Source organism: Cetorhinus maximus, chromosome 3 (assembly GCF_964194155.1).
Source record: "Cetorhinus maximus chromosome 3, sCetMax3.hap1.1, whole genome shotgun sequence".
NCBI classification, from domain to species: Eukaryota; Metazoa; Chordata; class Chondrichthyes; order Lamniformes; family Cetorhinidae; genus Cetorhinus; species Cetorhinus maximus.
This window is the reverse complement of record NC_135881.1, coordinates 93,695,582-93,708,154: the sequence shown is the minus strand read 5'-3', so window position 1 is coordinate 93,708,154 and position 12,573 is coordinate 93,695,582. Positions and strand designations below refer to the sequence as shown.

The following is a 12,573-nucleotide window of genomic DNA, read 5'->3' as shown; positions in this document are numbered from 1 at the left end:
GCGGTGTCATGGACAGGACGAGGACAATGAAGGTGAGTGACTTACCCTGGCGGAATGAAGGAGATCATTCATCCTCTTGCAGCACTGGGTGGCTGTCCTCTTTTGCAGGGCTTAGCACTGACCATCGCTGCCACCGCCTCCCAAGCCGGATTGGTGATATGGCTGGCCCTCCTGCGGCCAGAGTAGTGGTAGCGGACATCACGGCAGGCCTCCATTGCATCCAAAAGGTGCTCAAGGGATTGTCACTGAATTGGAGGGCTGCTGTCTTCTTGCCTTTTGGTGCCATGTCTTCTGTGCAGCAGTTGTAGGCTGGAAGCACTGAGAGGTGAGCGCACAGCTGCACATAATATGGCACCTGGTGTGAGAAAGCGGCGAGGTGACGGCATGGCGGGCGAATTGGAGGTCCATGCGTCAGCGAAATGGTGTGTTTTGCAGGAATGCATGATTAATGAGGTGGGATTGGGACGATATGGCATGAAAAGCCGCCATTGCGGCCGGCAGGTAAAACATTCTTTTTCCTGTCCGCTACCGCACTTAGTGTAAATCGGGATGGTTCCACGCAACGTATTATAACTCAATCCCACTATTACTCCTAGTTCCTAATACAAAAGTACTTAATAACCTGGCACTGTGGTTTAAAACCAATGACTGTCTGTAGTAGGGAATCATGAATTGAACTTATTTTTAGTTCACCGTCAGGAAGATTAAAAAATCTATCTTTAGCCCATTTTCTGATACAGTTGAAAACCTAACAGCAGATTGAAATTTAACAAGAATATAATTTAGCAAGATCCCTCCCTGCAGGAAAAAACATACAAATAAACAAGCTGTGCGAAACACAAAGGCCAGGATTTTATGTCCCACGGGCGGGCGCGTGCCTGATCTGAACGGATGTGAAGCAGCGCGGCTTGATGTCGAGTAAGCGTCCCAAAGTCATCGCGTACTTGTGCAATTAAGTGGGCAATTAAGCCCATTAACGATGCAATCAACAGTGATTTTACATGGCCCATCCACATTTACAGTTGGCGGACAGGCCATTCTCCCAGGCAGCATTCACATTTTTGCTCAAACCTTGATCCAGGGCGAGATGAAATCTCTGTGGGGAAATAAACTAAAAAGAGATATCTGTGGACTGTTTTTTTATGAGGTGTGCTTTCAGGTGCTTGATTATGCTACATGGACATATTTTGCAGCATTTTTGTCATGTCCTTTATTCTATGGAGGTCTGCAGCTCCCTGGGGCAGCTGTCTGCCTTCAGGGAGCTCTCTCGGAGCGCTCACCCACATCCTGGGTTACATTGGTGCCCGCCTCCTTCCCGCACCCACCCTGGCAGTGCCGATCACGCATGCCCAACGACTGAAAAATTCAGGCCAAACTGAAATTCTGCACATTTCTCTAAGTCTGTCTTCTGACAGTCACTAACACAAATTTGTAAGAAACCCTTCTTTGCAAATGAATTATGACCAAATGAATGCACAAGCATTACAAGAGAATTTCAGTGCCAAACTAAGCAGCTGAATACACTGTGGCAGAAATTAGGTTGTAATCGTGGGATTGGGTTATATTATTTTGGAAAATTTAGGATAGCATTCCATTTCCAGTACTTAGCCTGATATCTCTCAGATTAACCAACAGATTGCTGGGAAATTAGTTCGGACTATCCCCCCAAATTAATTTAATTTAGGAACGAAGCAGCTAACTGAGGTGTCTATTCTGTCCCCATACCTGGACAGGGCTGTGTGTTGCACAATGCTTCTTCAGTGTGGAGACCCAGACAGATGTCTCCACCATATGCAGGTGGAGGATTACTGCAGGAACGTGTCCTCATGTAATGTCCACCTCCGCAGGAGACGGAGCACTTCGACCAGGAAGACCAACAGGACCAACCACCATCCACTGAAAAGGAAAGCAAGTAATAAATTACTAGGCACTTTTCAAAATGTTTCTTGGGCACTGATTTTACATCTCCAACTGTGTTAGCAACTTTTCTTGTCTTCAATTCTCAACAAAATATCCAAAACTCAGTAGAGGTTATTTAGATAGTGCAATTTATATTTTTTTTATTCACTCAACAATTATTGGACAATCATAATTGCCCTTGAGAAGATGATGGTGAGTCAGCTTCTTGAATGCAAATGAATAACTTGCTAGGTTATTTCAGAGAGCAGTTAAGAGTCAACCATGTTGCTGTGGGTCTGGAGTCACATATCGAGCAGAGCAGATAAAGATGGCAGATTTCCTTCCCTAAAAGGCATTAGTGAACCAGATGGGTCTTCTGACAATCCAGTGACATCATGGTCACCATTACTGACTTTATTTAATTAATTGAACTTAAATACCCCAACTGCCTTAGTGGGACATTTGAACTTTGTCTGCAGGACTTTTGCCCAGCTCTCTGGATTATTAATCCAGTAACATCACCACTATATTGCTATACCCACATGCACATACTTGAACTAACCTAAACTACTTTTCCACTTATAAAAAAAAGTTCACCCACAGCCAAAGCACGTGTGGCCCCAAAAGGTCTATTGTTAGGTTACATAAGAGTTCTGCTCCCAGCAGCAGGCTAACCCCGATTGTAATATAAATGTGGTAGCACTAGTGCTTTCCACTGCATGATGGCTTGGTTAAGATGCGGTATTACCAGGCGCAACAGGGGTAGAAAAAAAATGGTGGCAAAAATAGATCGGGCGTGTTATATTGTGTAATGGCACCTTTACACACCAGCAGTGCAATCCTGCTCTGCAGGCTTGTAAAGACCTTTCTCCAACATGTAGGGAGTTTAGTTCTGGAAAAACTAAAAATCGCACCTGCACATGCACAAGTCTAAGTTACTTTGAATTTGTGATCACAACATCCAAAAAAGCTGCATGTCAGTGTTCTGAAATCCATTCCGTAATGTAAATAGGGCAAAGCACAAAATGCCAGCAGCCTTAACATGCTGCAGAAATAACTCCATAATATAAACAAAGCATAATGTACTCCTTTAATACAAGGAAACATTCAGTGGGATGGACAAGGGATGCAATAGAGCAACAAAAATTTCAAAGCTGCAAAAATGCTCCAGAAAGAAGCAACAAGGGATCAGAAGTGGAGGGATAAAGGCATTGATATCTCTTACAAAATAGGAGGAAGATGTCTTGTTTTTGTCTCAGCAAATTTGGAAAATGACTCTTTCTTGCTAGCTGACACGTAGAATTTTCCATATATAAAAATTGTTATAATTGTTCCATTCAGAATACTAAAAGTTAAACAAAGCAGTGACCCATCTGTATGCATATGTAAATTAGATACACTACATAAAGTCCTTTCCCCACCAGTGTTTTGCTGCAAGCCAAGCTATAGACTAAATATACTCATTCTGAAGATTTTGCATTTATTCAAACACTAACCAACTGTGCCAACATTGAAGCTTTCAGTACAATTGTGGGGGGGGGGAGGGGGGGGGGCTGAAAAATTAATTATGTTGCTTTATATTCTCTTAAGTCACTGATAGATTTTCAATTATTCCTTTGGAGCTGGAGTTGATTTCTAAGTGTACTTTCTTCACAGATTGCCTGGCAGATGCAGAATGCAGTTTGAATCAACAGAATAAATAAAGCAGCAATGTAAATAAAAACTGAGGATTAAGTGACATCTGGGATGAAGTTTACTCAAACCTTAATATAGTTTATGCTGATGAAAGAGATCATGTTAATCGTGTACATCTCCCAAGTTCTCTGTGGCCTCTGATAGAATTCAGCAATGCAGATCCTGGAGGTCTAAAGTTCGACCCCCAGATTAAAATAAATTGTATGTTCCATTCTTTTACAGTGTCTTACAAAAAGAAATGCTTGGAAATTGCTTTTATCTTTCAGTACAGCACCAGGCAGCCCCTAAGTTCCACCCTATATTAGCCTTTATTTCATGCCAACTCAACGAGCTTTTGAAACCTGTGAGAAAGTACTGTAATGATAAATTTCTCTTATAAACTGGCTTCATTAGTTAGGAACACATTTCTTAGGATTTTAGGTGAGATTTGGGCCAAGAGTTTCTGGTCCCGTCGTGGTGGGAGCCGCCATGGGAGATTCGGCTGCCCAGCCACAAGTCGACTGACTTTGGGTGGGACTGGATGATCCGGCGGGGCAGAAAATCCTGCCCTTTGGGCAGCTATCTAATTATGGGCCATTTGAAGATAAGGGAGAATCAGCGATCAAACTATTAATCAATAAACTATTTGCCTCTTACACAATGTACCTTTGCTGTATACAAGTGGATAATGGTAGGGATTTTTTAATTTGCTTTTATAAGGAGGATGGATCACCCAATAAATGGTACCGCCTTTGCAACTTATAGGACTTAAATTATGGTTTCCAGTATATTTTATTCACCCAAGCTATTAAATGTAACTAAAGACAAGCTTTAAAAGCTTCACCGTCTTCTACAAAGGGCACTCCAATGGCCCCAAAACCATATGCCATTTGGGTTTATGAATCATTTCAATAACATGTAATACACTGTGATAATAAATCTATTTTGTATAATATGAACACTAGTTGTTCAGTTGATTGTGTGTTAGATTAGGGCCAAAGAACTCATTTAGCCCCTCATTCTTCTAAGGTGGATAAGATGTCAGAGGAGGCTATATAGGAAACATGTACTGTGCTTGTCACACTGTCTCAAGTACTGTCAGAAATAGAATGAAAGATCAACAGTGATTCATACTAACATCTAGTGGTGCTGAGGTGTTCATGTTCTTTTCCTCATTCACCCTCTTCTCTCTCCATTTATAATGTGCAAGAAAGGAGGATCTTTATTATATACTGATAAGACCAGAAATGTTCAGTTTATTTACAAACAGCAACTTTACTCTGTCTGATTGCTACGCAGTTCAAAATGTTTGTACCTGGACAAGGCAAGATATTGCACTCCTGATATTCCAGTGATTGCCCTAGACAGGGAAGCCCTCCATTCCTTGGCTCAGGATTATTGCACATTCGTCTACGGCTTCGAATTCCCCGGCTGCAGTCTCTGCTACACTGTGTCCATGGCAGCCAGGCAGACCAAGCACCGTTGACTGTGTAAGCAGAAAATCTTCCATATCGTAAGATATTTCCAGAAAACCCTGTAGGAAACAAGTGGGTAAGGTTAAGGAACTGAAGTCCTAAATGCAGAAATAAAAAAAGAAAGGCTGCTTACCTATGTGGAAAAAATGATGATGGTGGAGCTAATATTTTTGTTAAGCCAAAAGCTTTTCTATTCATCAGGTTAAAATGTCCCAAAATAATAAGTTTCCAATTACAGGGCGGTATATACTTCCCAACATGTGGAATGTTTTAACTATAGGTTAAACTTGACTGAATACTGTTTAAGGAAAATCATTTCTCCATTTAAGATGGATTGGTAACTAAAATGGGTTTAAGGAAATCAGCATTCTTCTGGACACCTTCCTTCTGCCAAAATAAAGTATCAGACATTGGCACCAGTATTATTACAAGTGTTCTGTGTGCCTGCAGTTTACAGTTTAAAGAATAACTATACATTGTTGCTTTGAAGAAGCTTCTACTTTCCACCCTTAAAGTGCTACTGCTAAAATCATTTGTATCTTTATCAGCTAGCACAGGCTGAATTCTACAATTAATAAACAAGAAAGTATATTTTTAATACATATATATTCAATAATTTCTTCTAAACTTTAGCCAATTTTAACATGAGTGAATCAACAATGAAAGCTAAGCCAAAGGAAAATATCACCACCCTTATTAATAGCAATGGTTCCATATAAGAATGCAGTATTCGGGGGGGAATTTCTTAAAGAAAACTTTATTTTAACTAGCACTTTCAGACAACCATTAAAATGAAGAGAATGGGTACAATTTTTGGTACTGAAGTAAATAATTTCTAAACGTTTAAGTGCTGGTGCAAACCTCACTGAGAATCTGCAGCACATAATTCTCCAAGGTTAGACCATCACATCACCAGATACACAATTTGACGGCAGCAGGGAGCATGTTAGCAGTAGGAGTGGAGGAATGAATGCAGGTGAAATGTTGATATATAGGGACAGTGGAAGGCTATATCAGAAAAAGGTGACAAAGGTTTTCTGAAGTCTTTAATGAAGCCCCAAAAGGAATGTCTGCTGATTGTCAGTTTGTGTCTAGGCTGATGTTACAGAGGACTAAAAAGCGGCAGAGAAAAGAATAAGCAAACATAGAATTTCATTTCTTACATGGGGCCTACATCATCTCTCCGAAATAGTTATTGACTTAATCCAAGACCTTTTTCTCTTGTTATTTTGCTATTTTTGAAACATCTACTAATTTCTTTTTTTAAACCTTGTGGGTTTTGCTTCCACCAATGTTTCTGGTAGGCTGGCCTAAAGAAACAAACTTAAAGGCCAGGATTTCACCGGGCCCCAGGGCGCATGCTGGGAGGGATTATTGGGTGGAATGGTAGGGGTGGCCTGTTGCCATCCTGCCACCACTGGTAAAATAACAGTGTCAGGTAATTTGCCATGTGGGATGACCCCCACCTCCTTGTAGACTCGAGTGAGGAGCCTCTTGATTGGATGCCCTGTGGCCCATGAAAGACACCCCGGGTGGAAGGGTGCCCCCTCAAACAGAACCCCACACCCCACGAACAACCCCTCCCCACTTCGTCAGGGCTTGCTTTAATGGTCTCAATAAGACCAACCAATTTGTCTAGATTATAGGGCCTCCTCCATCGATGCTGCGGCTGTGTGGTTGCAGTCCATCAGTGGCCACCACTTCTGATGGCGCTGCTGGGATTGAAGAGATGCTGGCTATCTGATTGGTTAGCAGCTCTTGGGGGTTGTGTCCTTGTCCCTTAAAGGGACGGGAGCCCCAACTGCAGGCAGTTAACACTGAATGTACATAAAAAATGCAGTCGATGCATCCATCTCTTTGAGGGGCTATATCCCACTCCAAAAGCTGCCAGCCAATCGGATGCAGTGGCTACTACTGAGGCTGCAAACAGACAGCAGCAGTATTGATGGAGGAGGCCCCAGAACCCAGGTAAGTGGGTCAGGCTTGCCAGGGCCATTCAGGTAGTTAATGCCTGATGCACGTAAAATGCAGTCAGGGCTCCCAGTATCAGCTGATGTGGGGTTACCCCCAATTTTCCAGCCGCTGGACAGGACTACCACTGCTCTGCAAAATCCCAGCCAAAGAAATTTCTCCTACTCACTCTCTCTTCATTCTTATGGTGATAACATTAAATGTATGCCCTCCAGTTACCCACTTGATTACAAGCAGAAAGTTTTATTCCCCCAATTTATGGGATCAAAACCCCTTTACTGCGGTTGTTAAATGATTGGACTTGCCTGCTTTAGCCTTACTAAACACATCAAGGGATTGACTTTAGCACCCATTATATCTGGGAAATGGTTGCAAGTTGCACCATGAAACGGGTGGGGATCTTTCCCCATTTTGTATGCTGTTTATGTTTCCAGTGGAATGGTGGGGAGGGAAGAGGAATGGCAGATAGCAGAGACTTCCATTTGAAAAATGTAGTTCCTTATTCTAATAGCTGTGAATCCCATTTGTTCACGCAAGCCTGTCAAATTGCTTCTAGAGCCTATTAAAGCTTTTAGTTCCACTATCCATGCTGGTAATTCCATATAGCTACCATTCTTTAAATAAAATAGTTCCTCTTGGTTAGTATTTATTTTGGTAGAACAATAGTTTTTGTTTACTCATGCATGGAACGTCAGTTAGTGAGATACAAGTTTGTGTAATTCATGCTGCACAGATCCTACGTACTATCCTGTATCATGAAAAGCATCCATAACATTGCGGATGCCACCTGTCTATAATGAAACTGCTCCCAGGTTCAGACACTAGCCTGTGCTGAGTTAGCTCTCAGCCAAGATGGTGGTGGGACGTTACAATTGTGCTCAGTGCTTCTGTATATCCTGGCTTACACAAGGGAAAAAGCAGAAAAGGCTTTTGCTTTAAATTGCTATCCAGTAGTTCCTGCTGGAAAGCATATATATTGGCATAAGTCAAATGAAGGCAAGACTGAGGATAATTGGGATGTTCCCTGTGCGTGATTTGTTTGGTGTCTCCATTGAGATATAAGGAACAGCCAATTAGGTGAAGTACAAAGAAACAATAAATTGAAGCATCTTCAATTCCAAAATTACTCATTTACAATTACTCAATACATCAAAATAATGAACTGCGTTGGTTCTGGAGTCCCTACTGCATAGAAAACTCAAACTCTGTGTTTTCTATTAGTTATGCATTAATCCCCTAACACATGAAAACTAAAGATAGCAACATTCATGATAATTGGAATTAGGAAGTAGAATATCTAAAATTTACATCACATCACAAGTGTGAGACCTTTACAAGACCCTCAGATTTTTGTCAAATATCCTCAGGTCAAATTTATGATAACTATCAAGATTTTATCTAATATATAAGCGCCTGAAGATTGCTTGTGGCTATATTAACAAATAAATTAATATTTCCCCATGATATTCCTCTGTCCACTATTTGAACAGAGGCAATAATTCACGGAGTAGCCTTTCCATTTAAAAAAAAGACAGAATTATGTTATCAGCATGTCGAGCATAATTCGATGATATTGTCCACAATCATTTCAGGGCTATCATGTCTGCAGCCCTGCTCTACTTAGGTTGGTTAGAGAATCATGGGGAAAAGTACACACAATATTTAAGAGATAATTCTGTATGATAGCAGGTACACTTGTCCACATTGGTAATTGTATTTCTAATTATTTTATCATTTGGAGAAATGAAATAATTCCAAAACCCAGGATTTTTCATGTCCACTCACCACCTGCAGAACAGCCAGTTGATCCATCACTAGAACAGTAACGCATCTCTATCCTTTGACGGCCGACATCCAGGAAGTTTGGGTCAGCCAGGCGTGCCTTACATGTGTACCTAAATCTCTGCTCATAGTGACCTCCATTGTCTGAGATATTAACAGGTGTCCAAGGGGTCCAAGGGGTGGTCTTCTTTAATTCAGGGCACAGGTTGGTATTACAAGTTTGATATTCCTGCAAATTCAGAAAAAAAAAATGAGAAGAAGTAGAACCCCACCACAATAAAAACAATAAGTCTTCTGTTGGATAAACCATCAACATTCATTTCACACAGAGATAAAAGCAAAAAACTGCGGATGCTGGAAATCCAAAACAAAAACAGAAACAGAAATACCTGGAAAAACTCAGCAGGTCTGGCAGCATCGGCGGAGGAGAGCATAGTTGACGTTTCGAGTCCTCATGACCCTTCAACAGAAGGGTCATGAGGACCCATAAAATTCATTTTACTTCAGTTTTGTGTCTGTGTGTGCTGCCAGTCATGCTTTGCAGGTTTTTCAGGTTGTCAGATATGTGATAAGTATATATTTACCTTCGAAAGGGAGAAGAAAACATGACCACTGCAGAAGTTACTTAATTTTAAGAATAAAAATGATGTGCAACCATTTGCTATCTTTGGTCAAGCCTCCAAAACTATTCAAGGAACAATGCAAGATGGTAGACTTCATTGCAGTTGTAACAAAGAAGGCCTTGCACTCTATTGAATAATCTCTACAATGGCAACTTAAAGCAAATGAGATATGCTAGAAAAAAAACAGATGATTCTAATCATACTACACTGTAGTACAGTTCCTGACATGCATTCCTGTCATCATGCCCCAACAACTGTTCCCAAGGCTGATTTTACCCATCGCAAGCAATTACAAATTAGAATCTAAAACCAACAACTGAAGAATGAGTCATAATTTTTAGCCATTGGGAAACAATTATTATATATGACCAGTACATTTGCATTTTCCTACATATCTGAGAATTGAACACATTACATTGGACACTCCCCAATGTGCCTAATAATGAAAGTGATGTAAGTAAATAAGGAATTCCAAATGCAAAGACTTGAAGATGAATTTTCATTTAATTAAATACTGCTCAAACATAGAGAAAAAGCATTAAAAGTGTGGTGATTGTTAGTCTCTGCATAACATGCATAACAATTCAAAGCTGTCCACTTGAAACATTTTTAGGATGCTTATCCTTTTAAGACATTATGTCACCGCATCATGTGGCCTTCCCTGTTCTCTGACCAATATAGTGTCTCTGTGCTTCAAAATTAACTCAAGGTCCTGTTGAATGGGATTTTACGTTAGCAGCAGAGGTCTCTTTTACCCGGTAGAGGATATGTTCCACTAATTTTTGTAACTCTTTGTGTTGATACAGTCTGTGTCCTTATAGGTCATGAAGAATGATTATATTTCCTAAGTATCTTAATTTGGCAGAAAAGAGCCTCTGAACATCCACACAATGGTATCTCTGTTCCAACACTGGCTTTAGTAACCAGATCAGCTGAAGAAGTGACATTCTCTTGAGCTAAAATAAACCGAGAGACAGATAGGAATTCAAGAATAGGGCTTGAGCACTCCTCTGTCTTGGCATCATGGGGAAAATTTTATGATGGACTAAAAGTAACATGGGTTATAAACTGGGAAGCTGACCTCCACCTTCAAATATCCAATGCATTTTCAGCACATGAAGTTCCACATCAGGAGCATTAAATTGCAATATCTACTTGATACCATGGAAGGTTTGGTGACCAAATATATTGATATCATGTAAGGTTTGGTGCATGCATGAAACACAAGCTGCCCCCATTCCTGCCCCACAAAAATGGGAAGGGCTTTGTTCCAGGGATGACTTTCAGGGTCTCTCCGTTGCAGTGAAAATCTGGGCCCTGCAAATCCACATTTTTTTCTACCTAATGATGTTTGACTTGGCTGCAGAGAACAAACCTTTTGTATTTGTTTATACCTATAAATAAAACTTGTAGGTTTTCTAGATGTTGTGACAGTCAATATGTATCTTGCTGTGTGCCTGCAGCCACTCTTGCTCACCAAGAAAGCTGTCAGTTATAAGCTAATCAGTGTTAGCTTCACTTGGGATAGCATAGCTTTACTACATGAATTTCCAATAGCGAGGGCAGTGGTGGTCAAGGAAGAAAAATCTATACAATCCCTTCAGTCACATTTTCTGTACCTGGATCTTGCTTGTCAAATCTGGGTGCTGTAGCGGCAGTAATTGATGGCAAATAGAGTGACGAGGTGTCCCACTGAGAAACTGTTGCAAAAATAGTCCAGCAAAATTGTCCTCCAATGGACCTGGCAGTAAAATGACTTTGCAATAATTTGATTAAAGTTTTTAAGACAGTGAAAGGATTGGAATCCATCCAAATAGATAGACTATTTGAGTCAAATGGATTGGAAAACATAAGACTAGGTTAGATGTTGGCAAACTTATGCTGAAGATACAAGGCTCATCTAATGCATCACTATCTCTGCTATGAGGAAACAGTTTTTATTGCCTACACACGAAATTGATGCTCCCTGTTCAATTGCATATGAAAACCAGGCCCATGAGATTTTGGTCTTTGGCTTCCTCAGCTGAGAGCAACAGTTTCTTGCCAGGGAAACATGTTTGGGTCAAGCACAGCACCACCACCCCCACCCCCCTCCCCCCCAGCAGCTTTTCCTGCTCACTGCTGCTTGATACATCTACCTGTCACGTACCCTCTCACTCTTACACTGTCAGCATACTCCATCTCAGATTCATCTATTAAATTGGCAAAACATCATGACACTTTCCCCTAGCAAGGAGGCAACAGATCAAGATTCAATCTGATATCTGGAGCCATTCCATGGCAAGAATGCATTTTGGGTGCAGGCTATGCAGCAATTTCATTTCTGTTCAGTCTGACACTAACACTGTTGGTCTCAGGTACCTGGATAAGGTACAGTGGAGCAATGGGAAAGGAGCGTAGTTGTGGTGAGTCTGAGGTGCCTTGACAATAGTCATCCATTTATTGATTTACACTATGAGCGCAGGTACATACGGAGGTGAATCAGGGCTCCAGCATTCTTTTAGGACTTACATTAATACCTGTGACTTCATTTATCACGACCAATTCTACGCGATCACTGAAACATTTCTGACATTCTATTGTCATCTGTGGGATCACTGACTGCCAGCGTTACCTCTCTCTATAATAGCCTCTTCTGAGGACCCCTTTGTAGGATGCCCTCATCTCTACCAAAAATATATCTACCAAAGTGTCCAAAAATCTGGGTCTCTTGTCACAGCAGATATCTTCATTGCCACTTCTCTCTAGCATTTAGGTGTTCTCATCATCTCTCTTCCTCCAACTGAAGAGCTTATTTGAGCAGAAAAGGCCTTTTAAATACTGCACCTAAACATTATTTCTTTCTTGGTCTGCACATGAAACACAGCCACAGACAAATACTGAGATTGCGGATGGTAATCCCGCCCTGCCCCTCCCAGTTTCTGGTGGATGGAAGAAAATCCAGCTCTAACAGTATTGAAAGTGAATGAGCATAAATGAACAGTTTGTCGACATCCTAAGCGGTCCCAATTGCGGGGGTGGGGGGTGTGGGGGAGGGGAAGTTGGGAGAAGAGTGATGGTTGTGAGGGTAGTTGGATGCCTGTCCAGATGTGGGGGAGTTAGAGGTTGGGTTGGGAGGAGCACTTGGTATTTGGAGGTGTTCCTTTGGT

The 12,573-nt window shown here is 41.2% G+C and overlaps 1 protein-coding gene across 1 annotated transcript in view; it reads right to left on the bottom strand.

The window, feature by feature from the left end:
• The window catches only part of sema5a (sema domain, seven thrombospondin repeats (type 1 and type 1-like), transmembrane domain (TM) and short cytoplasmic domain, (semaphorin) 5A), a 251,957-nt gene that overhangs the window by 24,906 nt on the left and 214,478 nt on the right, over positions 1-12,573 (bottom strand). Inside the window, exons 16-18 of the mRNA XM_078538724.1 lie at positions 8,805-9,030; positions 4,889-5,107; positions 1,726-1,896 (exon numbers count right to left, since the gene is read on the bottom strand). Coding sequence (XP_078394850.1) covers positions 1,726-1,896; positions 4,889-5,107; positions 8,805-9,030 — 616 coding nt within the window. The remainder of the gene's footprint in view (positions 1-1,725; positions 1,897-4,888; positions 5,108-8,804; positions 9,031-12,573) is intronic.